The sequence below is a fragment of the Bombina bombina genome, chromosome 12, assembly GCF_027579735.1.
Source record: "Bombina bombina isolate aBomBom1 chromosome 12, aBomBom1.pri, whole genome shotgun sequence".
NCBI lineage: Eukaryota > Metazoa > Chordata > Amphibia > Anura > Bombinatoridae > Bombina > Bombina bombina.
This window is the reverse complement of record NC_069510.1, coordinates 76,503,453-76,523,548: the sequence shown is the minus strand read 5'-3', so window position 1 is coordinate 76,523,548 and position 20,096 is coordinate 76,503,453. Positions and strand designations below refer to the sequence as shown.

General features: G+C 40.9%; 1 protein-coding gene across 1 annotated transcript in view; it reads right to left on the bottom strand.

The window, feature by feature from the left end:
* Positions 1-20,096, bottom strand: part of LOC128642779 (multidrug and toxin extrusion protein 1-like) — a 585,931-nt gene that overhangs the window by 179,305 nt on the left and 386,530 nt on the right. Inside the window, exon 12 of the mRNA XM_053695580.1 lies at positions 12,582-12,690. Within this exon, the coding sequence (XP_053551555.1) occupies positions 12,582-12,690 (109 nt within the window). The remainder of the gene's footprint in view (positions 1-12,581; positions 12,691-20,096) is intronic.

The following is a 20,096-nucleotide window of genomic DNA, read 5'->3' as shown; positions in this document are numbered from 1 at the left end:
ATCCAAGCGGCATCTTCTTTCTTCATCCTTCCGGAGCGGCACCATCTTGAAGACCTCCAACGCGGAACATCCTCCTTGACCGACGACTAGACGACGAATGACGGTTCCTTTAAATGATGTCATCCAAGATGGGGTCCCTCAAATTCCGATTGGCTGTTAGGATTCTATCAATCGGAATTAAGGTAGGAAAAATCCGATTGGCTGATCCAATCAGCCAATCGGATAGAAGTTCCGATCAGCCAATAGAATGCGAGGTCAATCTGATTGGATCAGCCAATCGGATTTTTCCTACCTTAATTCCGATTGGCTGATAGAATCCCCTCAGCCATTCGGAATTCGAGGGACGCCATCTTGGATGACGTCATTTAAAGGAACCGTCATTCGGCGTCTAGTCGTCGGTCAAGGAGGATGTTCAGCATCGGAGGTCTTCAAGATGGTGCTGCTCCGATCCGGAAGGATGAAGAAAGAAGATGCCGCTTGGATGAAGACTTCTTCCGGTCTGGATGTCCTCTTCTGCCTGGATAGGATGAAGACTTCGGACCCTCTGGAGGACCTCTTCTTGCCAGATTGGATGAAGACTTCAGCCCGGCTGGGTGAAGATGGCTCAAGGTAGGGTGATCTTCAGGGGGTTAGTGTTAGGTTTTTTAAGGGGGGATTGGGTGGGTTTTAGAGTAGGGGTATGTAGGTGGTGGGTTTTAATGTTGGGGGGGTATTGTATTTTTTTTTTACAGGTAAAAGAGCTGATTACTTTGGGGCAATGCCCCGCAAAAAGCCCTTTTAAGGGCTGGTAAAAGAGCTGATTACTTTGGGGCAATGCCCCGCAAAAGGCCCTTTAAGGGCTATTTGTAATTTAGTGTAGGGTAGGGAATTTTATTATTTTGGGGGGCTTTTTTATTTTATTAGGGGGATTAGATTAGGTGTAAAGATGATGAGAAAAGAAGAGAGGCGCACACATGTGTGTATCAATTGGTATAAAATCGGCACACACTCCAAATATTGCGTACACAGGGTACTCACACTTTAGCACAGCACACCAGTGTGCTTGTGGAAGCGGGCTGGCACTCAGAGCTGACCAGCTGGCTCTCTCCGGCTCTTCCCTGGGTATGACGGCCTTCCGGTATAATAGACTGTCTGGTAGTGGTATGCTCGTATTCAAACTCCAGGCTCAAGTTATATTAAAACAAACTTAAAACTTTTATTGCACAGGGTTGACAAGCACATAATCAAATTGGTACAAGTAAAATATTGCTTACGCGTTTCTCGGCCCTCCTGGCCGTTTCATCAGGCATATAAAATGAATTTAAAACCGGCTTTTTATTGCCGCCACTACCAAACAGTTTCAAACAAACACTCCCCTTTCTTAATGGGTGTGTACTGGTTAGCCTATCACCATTAGTACATTCTTAATAGCGAATACTGCCACCATTTAACAACAAATGTTTCGAATTGTTATAACCCATATCTGTCTCTGGCAAACATATTCATCCTTAATTGCGAATTGTAACAAAATTGTTATACAATGATAATAACTTGTAATAACATAAATACTTTTGTATCGGAGACACATTATTTTAGAAACAGAGATAGCCCCTTCAATAGGTGGAAAAACAAACCAATCATGAGGCTGTATTCTAAAAAAATATATACACACCTCTGTTTGTTATTTTGCATTGTGACTATGCTAAACGCCGTTCTATCTAGCAAAAATATCGGCGTAATATCAACTATAAACATCTATACAATATTGAAAAACAATTATTATGTGTTACCCTAAATGTTTTTGACACGTCTAAAAGTGAAATACGACCCCCATAGTTAGGATGTTAATCCCCAAATCATACGGCCTAATGGTGGATGAATATTAAAATATATAATAATAATAATTAGCTGTTTAGGTGTAATCAGTTTAAAATATTGTAATTTCTTTTTTATTTTCTGTAATTTAGTGTTTTTTTCCTGTAATTTAGTTTATTTAATTTAATTGTATTTAATTGTAGGTAGTTTAGGTAATTAATTTAATTATAGAGTAGTGCTAGCTGTAATTGTAACTTAGGTTAGGGTTTATTTTACAGGTATATTTGTATTTATTTTATCTAGGTAGTTATTAAATAGTTAATAACTATTTAATAACTATTCTACCTAGTTAAAATAAATACAAAGATGCCTGTAAAATAAAAATAAATCCTAAAATAGCTACAATGTAACTATTAGTTATATTGTAGCTATTTTAGGGTTTATTTTATAGGTAAGTATTTAGTTTTAAATAGGAATAATTTATTTAATTATAGTAATTTTATTTAGATTTATTAAAAATAAATTTAAGTTAGGGGGGTGTTAGGGTTAGACTTAGGTTTAGGGGTTAATACATTTAATATTGTAGCAGCGACGTTGGGGGCGGCAGATTAGGGGTTAATAATTGTAGGTAGGTGGCGGCGATGTTAGGGACGGCAGATTAGGGGTTAATAACAAATTTTATAGTGTTTGCGAGGCGGGAGTGCGGCGGTTTAGGGGTTAATACATTTATTATAGTGGCGGCGATGTCCGGTTGGCAGATTAGGGGTTAATAATTGTAGGTAGGTGGCGGCGACGTTGGGGGAGGCAGATTAGGGGTTAATAAATATAATGTAGGTGTCGGCGATGTTAGGGGCAGCAGATTAGGGGTTCATAGGTATAATGTAGGTGGCGGCGGTGTCCGGAGCAGCAGATTAGGGGTTAATAATATAATGCAGGTGGTGAGGATGTCGGGGGCGGCAGATTAGGGGTTGTTAGGGGTGTTTAGACTCGGGGTTCATGTTAGGGTGTTAGGTGTAGACTTAGAAATTATTTTCCCATAGGAAACAATGGGGCTGCGTTAGGAGCTAAACGCTGCTTTTTTTTCCAGCCATCTCAGCCCCATTGTTTCCTATGGGGAGATCGTGCACGAGCACATTTTAGCCAGCTTACCGCTACCGTAAGCAACGCTGGTATTACAGTGAGAAGTGGCGCTAAATTTGCTCAACGCTCACTTTTCTGAGGCTAATGCAGCCATTCAGAAAACTTGTAATACCAGCGTTGTTTAAAGTGAGCGCTGGAAAAAAAAGGCTTGTTAGAAATGCAAGTCTTTACCGACAAAACTCGTAATCTAGCAGAATGATTGCATTTATGATGTAACTTACAGGTCAGAATACTGTACATTTCTGATTATTTGTTTCATTGTATCATGTCCGCTCACATTATGATAAATCTACCCCTTAGTGACAGCAGCGTACCTGTCATGATTGGGTTAAAAAACTAAAATTATCCCTTTATAGTACTAAAAACTAATATCTGCATGTATATAAGATGAATATTCCTGTGACCACTAGATGGAGTCTTGAAATTTTGCTGTCAGTAGATGATGGGCAAGCAGAATGTGAATCACCTGTACAGGTAGTAGACTCTGCCTCCTTTTGCTTTATATAGAATGGTTTAGGGTATATGTGTATACAACATGATTAAGGTCAGGTGCTGACCGAAACATTGCATTTGTTCTATGTGATGTCTCAAATAGTGATGTCGCGAACTGTTCACCGGAGAACAGTTACCGGCGATCTTAGCTTGTTTGCATTCGCCGCGGCGGGCGAACATATGCAATGTTTGATCCGCCCCCTATTCGTCATCATTGAGGAAACTTTGACCCTGTATCTCACAGCCTGCAAACACATTTGAGCCAATCAGCAGCAGACACTCCCTCACAGACCCTCCCAGCTCCTGGGCAGCAGCCATTTTAGATTCATTACGATCCTGCTTTCTTAGTGAGAGGAGGGTTAGTGCTGCTGCTCGTGATTTTATAGGGAAATAGATAGCTAGGCTAGTGTATTTAGTGTCCACTACAGTCCTGAAGGACTCATCTAATCTCTGCTGTAAGGACAGCACCCCAAAAAGCCCTTTTTAGGGCTAGAACTTCAGCCCAAAAAGCCCTTTTTATGGCTAGAACTTCAGTCGTTTTTTGTTTTTTTATCTGCTTAACATTAGTGTAAAATAAAAATAAAATAAAACTTTTACATCATTTTGCTAGTGTAATCTAATTTCATTTTCTATCAGGCCTGTGTGTCAGGCCCACATCATATACTGTGATTAATTCTTCTGTGCCACCACTGATATCTGGTTAACATTATGTTAAATTTAAAAAAAAAAACTTTTACATCATTTTGCTAGTGTAATCTAAGTTCATTTTCCATCAGGCCTGTGTGTCAGGCCCACATCATATACTGTGATTAATAGCTCTTTTTTTCCACCACTTATTGGTGTAACATTAGTTTAAATTTAAAAAAAAAAACTTTTACATCAGTCCTCTTCTAGTGTTATTTAATTTTAGTTGCCAGGCCAGCCTGGCTGCCACTAGTGCCAGCCTTTGTGTCAGGCTGCCAGCATATACTGTGCCTACTTCCATCCTCTGTGCCACCACTCCTATCTGGTGTAACATTAGTTTAAATTTTGTAAAAAAAAAACTTTTACATCAGTCTTCTAATGTTATTTAATTTTCTCTTGTTAAGTGTAGTCAGTCCACGGGTCATCCATTACTTATGGAATATATCTCTTCCTAACAGGAAGCTGCAAGAGGATCACCCAAGCAGAGCTGCTATATAGCTCCTCCCCTCACATGTCATATTCAGTCATTCTCTTGCAGCCTAACTAAAGATAGGTCGCTGTGAGAGGTCTGTGGTGTTTTTTAACTTAGTTTTTTTTTTTTTTTTTTTTTTTTTAATTCTTTTTATTCACATTTAGCCACTTCAAACAAGAGGAAAAAAAAGGACACATGTTCTCACCATAAACCATGTCACACAGTATACATAATATATCAAATCTGATACAAAAACATATTAAAGAAACATTCTCCCCAATATGAGTAACCTTGTCTCATTTGTCCGAGGATAAACAAAATGAAGTGACTATTTTATAAATGTACATAAACAATCAAACAAAACAACAGTAAGAAAACTGCAACTAAAATAATACAGCAAAAAAGAAAGAAAGAAAAGAGAAAAGATCTTAGTTTATTTCTTCAATCAAAAGTTTGTTATTTTAAATGGCACCGGAGTGTGCTGTTTGTTCTCAGGCAGCATTAGAAGAAGAATCTGCCTGCGTTTTCTATGATCTTAGCAGACGTAACTAAGATCCACTGGCTGTTCTCATCTGAGGAGTGAGGTAACTTCAGAAAAGGGGAATAGCATGCAGGGCCCCCCTGCAAACTAGGTATGTGCAGTAAATTATTTTTCTGAGGAATGGAATTGACTGAGAAAATACTGCTGATACCAATGTAACGTAAGTTCAGCCTTAAATGCAGTGATAGCGACTGGTATTAGGCTGATGAATGTGTGTACACTGAATGTATTTTTCTAAGGAATGGAATTGACTCTGAAAATACTGTTAATACTGAAATAATGTATGAGCCTTAACTGCAGTAAAAGCGACTGGTAGCAGGCTTATTAATAACACTTCATAACTTTTAAAATGTATGTTCAAAACGTTTAATGGCATGTTAATCGTTTTTTGTGAGGTACTTGGTGATAAAACTTATTGGGGCATGATTTTTACCACATGGCCATCTTTGTTTTCTGCATAGAAACAGTTATCTGAGCTCCCCCACTGTTGTAATATGAGTGGGAGGGGCCTATTTTAGCGCTTTTTTGCGCAGTAAAAATTCAGTCACAATCTGTCTACTTCATCCTCCATGATCCAGATCGTCTCTAGAGAGCTCAGGGGTCTTCAAAATTCATTTTGAGGGAGGTAATCAGTCACAGCAGACCTGTGACAGTGTGTTTTGACTGTGTTAAAAACGTTAATTATTAAATTGTTATCCGTTTTTGGGTATTAAGGGGTTAATCATCCATTTGCTGGTGGGTGCAATCCTTTGCTAACTTAATACATTTACTGTGGAAAATTGGTTGCTATAACTATTTTGGTTCATTGTTATTTCAACTGTGACAGCTTTTTGTGCTTCTTAAAGGCACAGTAGCATTTTTTATATTGCTTGTAAATTTATTTAGAAAAGTATTTCCAAGCTTGCTAGTCTCATTGCTAGTCTGTTTAAACATGTCAGATGAATCTCTTTGTTCACTATGTTTAAAGGCCAATGTGGAGCCCAATAGAAATTTGTGTACTAATTGCATTGATGTTACTTTAAATAAAAGTCAATCTTTACATGTAAAGAAATTATCACCAGACAACGAGGGGGAAGTTATGCCGACTAACTCTCCTCACGTGTCAGTACCTTCGCCTCCTGCTCAGGAGGTGCGTGATTTTGTGGTGCCAAGTACATCAGGGAGGCCCTTACAAATCACTTTGCAAGACATGGCTACTGTTATGACAGAAGTATTATCTAAATTGCCAGAATTAAGAGGCAAGCGCGATAGCTCTGGGTTAAGGACAGAGCACGCGGATGAGGTGAGAGCCATGTCAGATACTGCGTCACAGTTTGCAGAACATGAAGACGGAGAGCTTCATTCTGTGGGTGACGGATCTGATCCAGGGAGACTGGATTCAGAGATTTCTAATTTTAAATTTAAGCTTGAGAACCTCCGCATATTGCTAGGGGAGGTATTAGTGGCTCTGAATGATTGTAACACGGTTGCAATTCCAGAAAAATTATGTAGGTTGGATAGATACTATGCGGTACCGGTGTGTACTGACGTGTTTCCTATACCTAAAAGGCTTACAGAGATTATTAGCAAGGAGTGGGATAGACCTGGTGTGCCTTTTTCCCCTCCTCCCATATTTAGGAAAATGTTTCCTATAGACACCACCACACGAGACTTATGGCAGACGGTCCCTAAGGTGGAGGGAGCAGTTTCTACTTTAGCTAAGCGTACCACTATCCCGGTGGAGGATAGTTGTGCCTTTTCAGATCCAATGGATAAGAAATTAGAGGGTTACCTTAAGAAAATGTTTGTTCAACAAGGTTTTATCTTACAGCCCCTTGCATGCATTGCGCCTGTCACTGCTGCGGCGGCATTCTGGTTTGAGTCTCTGGAAGAGGCCATTCGCACAGCTCCATTGGATGAAATTATGAACAAGCTTAAAGCACTTAAGCTAGCTAACGCATTTGTTTCTGATGCCGTCGTACATTTAACCAAACTTACAGCTAAGAACTCCGGATTCGCCATCCAAGCGCGCAGAGCGCTATGGCTTAAATCCTGGTCAGCTGACGTGACTTCTAAATCTAAATTGCTTAATATTCCTTTCAAAGGGCAGAACTTATTCGGGCCCGGCTTGAAAGAAATTATAGCTGACATTACGGGAGGTAAGGGCCATGCTCTACCTCAGGACAGGGCCAAATCAAAGGCCAAACAGTCTAATTTTCGTGCCTTTCGTAACTTCAAGGCAGGAGCAGCATCAACTTCCTCCGCTCCAAAACAGGAAGGAGCTGTTGCTCGTTACAGACAGGGCTGGAAAGTTAACCAGTCCTGGAACAAGGGCAAGCAGGCCAAGAAACCTGCTGCTGCCCCTTAGACAGCATGAAGAGAGGGCCCCCTATCCGGAAACGGATCTAGTGGGGGGCAGACTTTCTCTCTTCGCCCAGGCTTGGGCAAGAGATGTCCAGGATCCCTGGGCGTTGGAGATCATATCTCAGGGATATCTCCTGGACTTCAAAACTTCTCCTCCACGAGGGAGATTTCATCTTTCAAGGTTATCAGCAAACCAAATAAAGAAAGAGGCGTTTCTACGCTGTGTACAAGACCTCTTACTAATGGGGGTGATCCACCCAGTTCCGCGGACGGAACACGGGCAAGGATTCTATTCAAATCTATTTGTGGTTCCCAAGAAAGAGGGAACCTTCAGACCAATCTTGGACTTAAAAATCCTAAACAAATTCCTAAGAGTTCCATCATTCAAAATGGAAACTATTCGAACCATCCTTCCCATGATCCAAGAGGGTCAGTACATGACCACAGTGGACTTAAAGGATGCCTACCTTCACATACCGATTCACAAGGATCATTATCGGTACCTAAGATTTGCTTTCCTAGACAGGCATTACAAGTTTGTAGCTCTTCCCTTCGGATTAGCTACGGCTCCAAGAATCTTTACAAAAGTTCTGGGCTCACTTCTGGCGGTACTAAGACCGCGAGGCATAGCGGTGACTCCGTACCTAGACGACATTCTGATTCAAGCGTCAAGTTTTCAAACTGCCAAGTCTCATACAGAGATAGTTCTGGCATTTCTGAGGTCGCATGGGTGGAAGGTGAACGTGGAAAAGAGTTCTCTATTACCACTTACAAGGGTTCCCTTTCTAGGGACTCTTATAGATTCTGTAGAGATGAAAATTTACCTGACGGAGGCCAGGTTATCAAAACTTCTAAATGCTTGCCGTGTCCTTCATTCCATTCCACACCCTTCAGTAGCTCCGTGCATGGAAGTAATCGGCTTAATGTTAGCGGCAATGGACATAGTTCCATTTGCGCGCCTGCATCTCAGACCGCTGCAATTGTGCATGCTAAGTCAGTGGAATGGGGATTACTCAGATTTGTCCCCCCCTGCTAAATCTGGATCAAGAGACCAGAGATTCTCTTCTATGGTGGCTTTCTCGGCCACATCTGTCTAAGGGGATGACCTTTCGCAGGCCAGATTGGACGATTGTAACAACAGACGCCAGCCTTCTAGGCTGGGGTGCAGTCTGGAACTACCTGAAGGCTCAGGGACTATGGACTCAGGAGGAGAAACTCCTCCCAATAAATATTCTGGAATTAAGAGCAATATTCAATGCTCTCCTAGCTTGGCCTCAGTTAGCAACTCTGAGGTTCATCAGATTTCAGTCGGACAACATCACGACTGTGGCTTACATCAACCATCAAGGGGGAACCAGAAGTTCCCTAGCGATGTTGGAAGTCTCAAAGATAATTCGCTGGGCAGAGTCTCACTCTTGCCAACTGTCAGCGATTTACATCCCAGGCGTGGAGAACTGGGAGGCGGATTTTCTAAGTCGCCAGACTTTTCATCCGGGGGAGTGGGAACTTCATCCGGAGGTCTTTGCTCAACTGATTCATCGTTGGGGCAAACCAGATCTGGATCTCATGGCGTCTCGCCAGAACGCCAAGCTTCCTTGTTACGGATCCAGGTCCAGGGACCCGGGAGCGGTGCTGATAGATGCTCTGACAGCCCCTTGGGTCTTCAACATGGCTTATGTGTTTCCACCATTTCCGATGCTTCCTCGTTTGATTGCCAAGATCAAACAGGAGAGAGCTTTGGTGATTCTGATAGCGCCTGCGTGGCCACACAGGACCTGGTATGCAGACCTAGTGGACATGTCGTCCTGCCCACCGTGGTCTCTGCCTCTGAGGCAGGACCTTCTAATTCAGGGTCCTTTCAACCATCCAAATCTAATTTCTCTGAGGCTGACTGCATGGAGATTGAACGCTTGATTCTATCAAAGCGTGGCTTCTCAGAGTCGGTTATTGATACCTTAATACAGGCTAGGAAGCCTGTTACCAGAAGAATTTACCATAAGATATGGCGTAAATATTTATATTGGTGCGAATCCAAGAGTTACTCATGGAGTAAGGTTAGGATTCCTAGGATATTGTCTTTTCTACAAGAGGGTTTAGAAAAGGGCTTATCTGCTAGTTCGTTAAAGGACAGATTTCTGCTCTGTCTATTCTTCTACACAAACGTCTGGCAGAAGTTCCAGACGTTCAGGCTTTTTGTCAGGCTTTAGCTAGGATTAAGCCTGTGTTTAAGACTGTTGCTCCGCCGTGGAGCTTAAACTTAGTTCTTAACGTTCTTCAAGGCGTTCCATTTGAACCCCTTCATTCCATTGATATCAAGCTGTTATCCTGGAAGGTTCTGTTTTTGATGGCTATTTCCTCGGCTCGAAGAGTCTCTGAGTTATCTGCCTTACATTGTGATTCTCCTTATCTGATTTTTCATTCAGACAAGGTAGTTCTGCGTACTAAACCTGGGTTCTTACCTAAGGTAGTTACTAACAGGAATATCAATGAAGAGATTGTTGTTCCATCACTGTGTCCTAACCCTTTTTCAAAGAAGGAACGACTTTTGCATAATCTGGACGTAGTCCGTGCCCTGAAGTTCTATTTGCAGGCAACTAAAGATTTTCGTCAAACTTCTTCCCTGTTTGTCGTTTACTCTGGACAGAGAAGAGGTCAAAAGGCTTCGGCTACCTCTCTCTCTTTTTGGCTTCGTAGCATAATACGTTTAGCCTATGAGACTGCTGGACAGCAGCCTCCTGAAAGGATTACAGCTCATTCTACTAGAGCTGTGGCTTCCACCTGGGCCTTTAAAAATGAGGCCTCTGTTGAACAGATTTGCAAGGCTGCAACTTGGTCTTCACTTCACACTTTTTCAAAATTTTATAAATTTGACACTTTTGCTTCTTCGGAGGCTATTTTTGGGAGAAAGGTGCTTCAGGCAGTGGTTCCTTCTGTTTAAGGTTCCTGCCTTGTCCCTCCCTTCATCCGTGTACTTTAGCTTTGGTATTGGTATTCCTTAAGTAATGGATGACCCGTGGACTGACTACACTTAACAAGAGAAAACATAATTTATGCTTACCTGATAAATTTATTTCTCTTGTAGTGTAGTCAGTCCACGGCCCGCCCTGTCTTTAAGGCAGATCTAAATTTTAATTAAACTCCAGTCACCACTGCACCCTATGGTTTCTCCTTTCTCGTCTGGTTTTGGTCGAATGACTGAATATGACATGTGAGGGGAGGAGCTATATAGCAGCTCTGCTTGGGTGATCCTCTTGCAGCTTCCTGTTAGGAAGAGATATATTACATAAGTAATGGATGACCCGTGGACTGACTACACTACAAGAGAAATAAATTTATCAGGTAAGCATAAATTATGTTTTAGCTGCCAGGCCAGCCTGCCACTAGTGCCAGTCTGTGTGTCAGGCTGCCAGCACATACTGTGCCTACTTCCATCCTCAGTGCCACCACGACAATCTGTTGTAACATTAGTGTAACTTTAAAAAAAAAACCTTTAACATCAGTCTGCTAGTGTTCTTTAATTGCATTTGCCTGTCTGCCAGCGTGTGTGCCAGGCCCACTTTCCAACTAGTGCCACAAATCATATTTGTTATAACAGTAGTGTAAATATTTAAAATAAAAACTTTTTTAACTGTGAATCATCAGTCTGCTAGTGCAATTGAATTGCAGTTTCCTGCCTGCCAGTGTGTGTGCCAGGCCCACTTGCCAACTAGTGCCACCAATCATATTTGTTATAACAGTATTGTAAATATTGAAAATAAAAACTTTTTTGACTGTGAATCATCAGTCTGCTAGTGCAATTGAATTGCAGTTGCCTGCCTGCCTGCCAGCGTGTGTGCCAAGCCCACTTGCCAACTAGTGCCACCAATCATATTTGTTATAACAGTATTGTAAATATTTAAAAAAAAAACTTTTTTGACTGTGAAACATCAGTCAGCTAGTGTAATCTAATTGCAGTTGCCTACCTCCCAGTGTGTGTGCCAGGCCCACTTGCCAACTAGTGCCACTAATCATATTTGTTATAACAGTAGTGTAAATATTTTTTAAAAAAACTTTTTTGACTGTGAAACCTCAGTCTGCTAGTGTAATCTAATTGCAGTTTCCTGCCTGCCAGTGTGTGTGCCAGGCCCACTTGCCAACTAGTGCCACCAATCATATTTGTTATAACAGTATTGTAAATATTTAAAATAAAAACTTTTTTGACTGTGAATCATCAGTCTGCTAGTGCAATTGAATTGCAGTTGCCTGCCTGCCAGCGTGTGTGCCAGGCCCACTTGTCTACTAGTGCCACCAATCATATTTATTATAACAGTATTGTAAATATTTAAAATAAAAACATTTTTGACTGTGAAACATCAGTCAGCTAGTGTAATCTAATTGCAGTTGCCTTCCTCCCAGCGTGTGTTCCAGGCCCACTTGCCAACTAGTGCCACCAATCATATTTGTTATAACAGTAGTGTAAATACAGGTATACCCCGCTCATACAGCGGGTTAGGGACCGGAGCCCCGCTGTAAAGTGAAAGCCGCCTTAAAGTGAAACAAGGCAGTTTTACCATTTTATTCACTTGCCAGTGTGTTTAAAGACTTTAAAAAATGTTTAAACTAACATATTAGGGTTGCAGTAGTGCTACGTTTAGTTTAACACTAGCACAGCACAGTATTCAATTAGGATTCAATAAATACTGTACCTGTAAAATAGTGACAATTACTGTAGTAAAATCCGCTCACTGGATTTTTTCTTTTTTTTGGACCATTCTCTGTAAACCCTAGAGATGGTTGTGTGTGAAAATACCAGTAGATCAGCAGTTTTTTAAAAAAATTTTTAGACCAGCCCGTATGGCACCAACAACCATGCCACGTTCAAAGTCATTTAAATCCTTAAATCGGTTTGAACTTCAGCAAGTCGTCTTCACCATGTGTAGATGCCTAAATGCATTGAGTTGCTGCCATGTGATTGGCTGATTAGCAATTTGTGTTACCAAGCAATTGAACAGGTGTACCTAATAAAGTAGACGGTGAGTGTATATCTTCTACCTAAACTAATCCCCTATAAACAGATGAGATATATTTAGCAATGCCACCATAACATCACATTTCATGAAGAACTAAGCTCTTTACCTGTCATAAACAAGGCAACTACAGTTGATTTTTTTGCTTGCTCGATGTTCCCCGCTCCTAAAGACTGTCCCACACGGACACTGGCTGCTATACTGAAACCCACAGGCACCTAGTTGTGTGAAGAAACAAAGTAAATGTCAGTATAGATGCCAACTGATTAAGTAAAGGAACATTTATTTTGTTATCGAGCAAGAATCCTTTACATTAAACTGAATATAACAGACTTTAAAGGGACAGTAAACACTAAAAACATTCTATAAACTTAGTTTTGAGGTTATGCCCTGCATCTTTCTAGTCATGGATGCTGCCATGTTGAAATCTAGCTTTTACTGCAGTCCAGTGCTGACCTGTTTGCACATGTGCAGCAACTCTACATGTGTAACCTAAGTTCCAAAATGGCGACACCCCTAATTAGAGGAAAGTGCATGAATGTATTTAGTGTTTAATGTTCCTTTAAATGGACATTTTACCCAAAAATGTTCTCCCTTCTATTTGTTCCCAAAGATCCATTCTACCTGCTGAAGTGTATTAAATTGTTTACAAGTAGTTCATTTACCATTATTTCAGAATTTGAAATAGCTTATTTAGCTTTTAACAGGCAATGTAAACACAGCCAGTAGGAGAAATTACACTCCTGGTGGGGTGTAGAAGAGAGAGCTAATACAATAATAATTTTCCATTGTTCTCTGTAAGTATTGGGCTTTGGTTTACAAAAATTTAAGATAAGGAAGCAAGTGTGTGTACACAAAGTGATAACATAATTATATATAATTTTACCTGTAAGCTCAGCCTATTGTAAAAGGGTGTTGTTTCAAAGCACAAAACCAGCAATTTCATATAAAAAATAAACCTGAAAATGCAAATCCCCATACATCCTATTCTCTGCAGCTGTCATTCGCAGCTGAGTTTTGCGTTAGAAGGGGTGCGTTAGTTACGCGTCTTTTATTTCCTTAGCGCACTTTTTTTAACGTAGGTATTACGAGTCTGAAAACAACCTTCTAACGCGTCGTGGTAACACGACTACCTTGTTTATTTTATACGCGTAATCACGCCCGCGTTAAACAGTCTCCCATAGAAATCAATGAAAAATCAAAGAAGCACGCATTTTTCAGCTAACACTCGATCTCGCGAGAAATACGCACTGCTCTGTCATATTACGTATACCACATAATGCAAAACAAAAACACAGCAAATGTACTAACAACAATCACGCAACATAGAACAGACGCATTATACATTCACAATCGGAAAACAAAAACAATAAACATGATTTACACTAAACGAGGAATACAGAAATACATGACGATCCTGCAACATGGAACAAAACAACACGAAAAAATAATTGCACACTCATACACAAACAAAAAATTCGCATTCCACATTACGGAATATTAGTACAAACATTTACAACACTTCACAATTACGACACAATGTCAGGATATCACTTTACTGCATTATGTTCCATCTATGCTGTACCTTTAAATTCCAATTAGCACTTCATTCAGATCCCTATAAAACTCCCATCAGCCCTCACTACTTTGCTTGGTATTGAATTGGTAAAGTTCTTCTAAGCCTTGTGATATATATCTCAAACCTCTTATGATATTGGATCTCCTTCCATCTTCTGGATTCACTGTGTCACAAGTTTATTGTCGCCACCTCAGTTTCGGTATCTAGTGCCTAAAGACATTTATGTTTAACTACCTTTCTCCCGGATCTCACCTTCTCTGCTAACCGGATCTCTTTCCAGCCTCAGCCTGTCAACGGATCAATCCACAGTGACGTCACACGCCAGCTTCACGGAACTACCCGCCTCAGCTACCTGCTTGCACCGCTGCTCCCCATCTACCGGAGTTTCACTCCGTGTTAACGGCTCCAAGTGACTGTCAGCTCCTACACTTAATTAAGGTATCTCTCCTTTTATTTTAAAAGTGCCAAACGAATTCCATGTCGCGAATTTCGTTCCAAATAAGTTAAACTCTGTGCCTCTGTTTCTAGTGATCACTTGTATGCCTAAGCCTCCAAAATATATCTTTTATTTCTGTACTCACAGTATTGTGATTATATCATTGCGCTAAGGGTTATTTTAGACTTTAAGGGCTCTGCTGCAGTTTTCAGTGTTTTAAACACAGGTGGCAGGAAAATTAGAGTTCTTTTGTCTATAACCACACATTAAACTGCTGAGTAGTTCTATGAGGTCTGCAAACTGCCCTCTAGGTAGTTCATTTGCTTACCTCCCACTGCTCAGCAACAACACCACCTTTATATATCACAGCAGCTGTGGTTCTAATTTTTAGTAACATTCTTATCTTCCTAGAAATTCTAACTTGCCTGACAGAATACCAAGCCCTTTTAACATGGACCCAGCTGAGATGACTGCACTTATACAGACTCTTAGCCAAAGAGTTGATTTGCTCACTGACGGTCTCAATACACTTAAAGCTGAGAATGTCGCTTTAAAAGCTTATACTAAAGATTATCTAGAAACTAAACTACATGCACCAGAACCCCAAGTTAGTTTGCCTGAAAAGTTTTACGGTGATAGGGCACACTACAGGGACTTTAAAAAATGCATGCCTACTCTTATTTACACTTAAACCACAATCTTATCCTAATGACAGGATTAGAGTCTTGACAACCATTTCATTCTTAAGGGGGGAACCACATAGCTGGGATAACACTTTTTTTTAATCCAATGAGACTATCTTGAACTCTTTGGAAAATTTCTTTAATGCAATGGGTCAGTTGTACGAAGACCCTTTCAAGCAACAGACTGCAGAAACAGCTCTTAGGGCTCTAAAACAAAGAAAAAGGTTAGTCGAAGACTATATTACAGACTTCAAGAGGTGGGCAAAATATTCAGAGTGGAACAACTTATCCTTAAGAAATCAGTTTCGTCTAGGACTCTCAGACGCTGTTAAGGATGAGTTGTCCCGAACTGAAATTTCCCCCAACCCTAGAGGGTTTAATGAACCTTACCATAACTATAGACAGACGTTTAAGAGAGAGGCAACATGAAAGATCTTACCCAGAGGCTTATACTAAAAAACACACTAGTACTACACCCTCACCCTCCACTAGTAAATCCCATTCTGAACCTATGGAGATTGGCTTCATTAAGGTGCCCCTGACAGCACAGGAAAAGACTAGAAGAAGAGAGAATAACCTCTGCCTATATTGTGCCTCGGACGAACACTCTCCAAAAAACTAACAAGGGTGAGTTACAAAACCCTTTTTTCTGTTACAACATTAATGATTCAAGAAACCCCTATTGTAAACTCTCCCTTTCTTTTCAGTGGGATCTCCACCGCCTCAAGGTTCCCGCAATTATTGACTCAGGTGCTACTGCTTGCTATATAGATAGGGAATATACACTTGTAAATAAAATTCCACTGATGCAAAAGAAGTCTCCAGTTTTATTGAGAGCTATTGATGGTAGACCAATATCATCCGGGCCCGTAGAGTATCAAACCATTCCTCTCTTAGTTACCACCCCCGAACATCATACTGAATATTTAACGTTTGATGTTATCTCTTCACCTGTGTCCCCGGTAATCCTGGGTTTAAATTGGTTAACCTTGCATAACCCTCATATTTCTTGGTCTACACATACTCTTACTTTTAACTCACAATTCTGTACCACAACCTGTTTTCCAATCAACATCTTACATACTGTGTTATCAGAAACGCATATACACTTACCTGATGAGTATAAAGATTTTGCTGACGTTTTTAGTAAGATTGAATCTGAGAACTTACCTCCCCATAGGAAATATGACTGCCCTATTGACCTAATACCTGGCGCACAGATTCTATATGGGCACATATTTCCCCTATCCAAACCTGAGCTTACCCATGTAAAATCTTACTTAGAGGACAACCTAAGAAAAGGGTTTATACGCCCGTCCACCTCTCCCGCAGGCGCCGGCATCTTTTACGTAAAGAACAAAGACGGCTCCTTACGCCCTATTGTGGACTACAGACAGCTAAACAAAGTCACAGTAAAGAACCGGTACCCCCTGCCTCTAATCCCAGAGTTGATAGAAAGGTTGGAAGGGGCAAAATACTTCACCAAATTAGATCTTAGGGGAAGGTATAATCTAATCAGAGTAAGAAGTGGCAATGAGTGGCTGACAGCATTTCGTACCAGGTATGGCTTGTACGAATACACCGTCATGCCATTTGGCCTGTGTAATGCCCAGCCACTTTCCAACACCTAATTAATGACCTTTTCCGGGACTTCTTAGATGTCTTCCTTGTCATTTATCTCAACGACATATTAATTTATTCCAGGAATCTGGCTGAGCACATACTACACGTCAGACAAGTCCTTTCTAGACTACGCAGTAACTTCCTATATGCTAAAGCCGAAAAGTGCATCTTCAATTCCCAAAACATAACTTTCCTAGGTTACGAAATAAGTTCCACTGGCATCCGTATGGAAGATGAAAAAATTCGGGCGATAGTTGACTGGCCCACTCCCAAAACTAGAAAGGAGGTTCAGAGTTTTCTTGGGTTTGCGAACTTTTATCTCAAATTCATAAAGAACTTCTCCGATATAACAAAACCACTAACCAATCTAACTAAAACTAATACACCTTTTCAATGGAATGAGAGAACACAGAAGGTATTTAACTACCTAAAACTGAGATTCACTAATGCTCCTATTCTAAGGTTTCCAAATCCCAGCCTATCTTATACTCTTGAGGTAGATGCCTCAGATGTTGCAGTAGGCGCAGTCCTTTCGCAACGACAAGCTATTAACCAACCATTACATCCTGTGGCCTTCTATTCACATGGTTTGTCTTCCTCAGAACAAAATTATCCCATAGGCGATAAAGAATTGCTGCCAATCAAAATGGCACTAGAGCACTGGCAACATCTCCTAGAGGGCACCACCATCCCAACAGTCATTTATACGGATCACCGGAACCTCCAGTACCTTAAATCAACGAAGACTCTGTCGGCCAGACAGGTTAGATGGAGCCTTTTCTTTTTCAGGTTCAATTATCAGATCGTCTACCAACCTGCAAACAAAAACCGTAAGGCTGATGCTTTATCTAGGCTTCCGACATACTTCCGATCTAAATCTGCTGAAAAAACAGTCATACCACTTGAGAATTTTGTATCTTTTGTTATCGACTCCAAGTCATAGCTTTTACAAGAACAAAACAACGACTTAACTAAACCTATGTCTCTTTTAGAGAAGAAGCAGGATGGGTTTTTCTATTTCCACAACAAGTTGTACATTCCCCCTAGCTTGAGACATTTGGTACTCTCTTCTTCACATGAATCTTTACTAGCAGGTCACCCTGGTGTTAAGAAAACCCAAGAACTTATCGGACATACCTACTGGTGGCCTGGTATAACACAAGATATTAACAGTCATATTCTCTCCTGTGGCCAATGCACCACCTCCAAAAAAGCAAAACATTCCCCTTATGGCTTACTTATACCTCTACCAACTCCCAGTAGGCCTTGGCTAGAAATTGCAGTAGATTTTATTGTTGACCTACCTAAGAAAAATACAACCATTCTTGTTGTTGTTGATCTGTTCAGCAAAATGTCCCATTTTATCCCCTATCATAAACTCCCTACAGCATCTGAAACTATCCAACTTCTCATGTCTAATGTTTTCAAATACCATGGTATTCCTAACAGCATACTAAGTGACCGGGGTACCCAATTTTCCAGTAAGCTCTGGGCTGAATTTTGCAAGGTTTTCTCCATTGACAAAAAATTAAGCACCGCTTATCATCCCCAGACAAATGGGCAGACAGAGAGGACAAATCAATGGCTGGAGCAATTTCTCAGAACCTATTGCTCCTCACAGCCTCTGACTTGGTCCACTCATTTACCCTATGCAGAATGCTGTTTCAACAATACCATCCATTCTACGACCAATAAAACCCCTTTCTTTGTGAATTATGGTTTCCACCCCAGATTTCAGATTCTACCAGATAATCAAAGTTCCTCACTCAACGTATGTGAACTTTCAGATCTCATTTCATCTAATTTCACTTACATAAGGTCAGCTATAGAGGACGTGAAAAAGACTCAAAAGTTCTATTATGATAGGAGGAGACCTAGTATGGTTATCCACGAAGAATCTTAAGCTGAATACTCCTTCCAAGAAATTGTCACCTCTGTTCGTTGGACCATTTCCTATCTGTCAACTTGTCAACCCCAACGCTGTTCGCCTGAAACTACCTGATACCATGAAGATACATCCTACCTTCCACGTATCCCTGTTGAAGCCCTACAAGGCGCTTAGGAGTTCTCTTCCTCTCACACTGAACTCCCCCGTTCTCGTTGATCCTGACGTTGAATACGAGGTGCAGTCAATCCTTGACTCTAGATGGACTTGGGGAACTCTCCAGTATCTCGTCCGTTGGAAGGACTACTCCCCGGATGATGACTCTTGGGAGCCTGCCTCTAACATCTCCGCTCCCCGACTCGTTGCACTGTTTCATCGTAGGAACCCGGATCACCCGAGACCCTGAGCACCGGAGTTGCTCCTTGAGAGGGGGGTCCTGTCAGGATATCACTTTACTGCATTATGTTCCATCTATGCTGTACCTTTAAATTCCAATTAGCACTTCATTCAGATCCCTATAAAACTCCCATCAGCCCTCACTACTTTGCTTGGAATTGAATTGGTAAAGTTCTTCTAAGCCCTGTGATATATATCTCAAACCTCTTATGATATTGGATCTCCTTCCATCTTCTGGATTCACTGTGTCACAAGTTTATTGTCGCCACCTCAGTTTCGGTATCTAGTGCCTAAAGACATTTACATTTAACTGCCTTTCTCCCAGATCTCGCCTTCTCTGCTAACCGGATCTCTTTCCAGCCTCAGGCTGTCAACGGATCAATCCGCGGTGACGTCACACGCCAGCTTCACGGAACTACCCGCCTCAGCTACCTGCTTGCACCGCTGCTCCCCATCTACCAGAGTTTCACTCTGTGTTAACAGCTCCAAGTGACTGTCAGCTCCTACACTTAATTAAGGTATCTCTCCTTTTATTTTAAAAGTGCCAAACTAATTCCATGTTGCGAATTTCGTTCCAAATAAGTTAAACTCTGTGCCTCTGTTTCTAGTGATCACTAGTATGCCTAAGCCTCCAAAATATATCTTTTATTTCTGTACTCACAGTATTGTGATTATATCATTGCGCTGAGGGTTATTTTAGACTTTAAGGGCTCTGCTGCAGTTTTCAGTGTTTTAAACACAGGTGGCAGGAAAATTAGAGTTCTTTTGTCTATAACCACACATTAAACAGCTGAGTAGTTCTATGAGGTCTGCAAACTGCCCTCTAGGTAGTTCATTTGCTTACCTCCCACTGCTCAGCAACACCACCACCTTTATATATCTCAGCAGCTGTGGTTCTAATTTTTAGTAACATTCTTATCTTCCTAGAAATTCTAACTTGCCTGACACACAATCACAAATCAACATTTATATTTACACACAATACTTTTGAACAATGTTATTCAAAATGATCACTATGACAT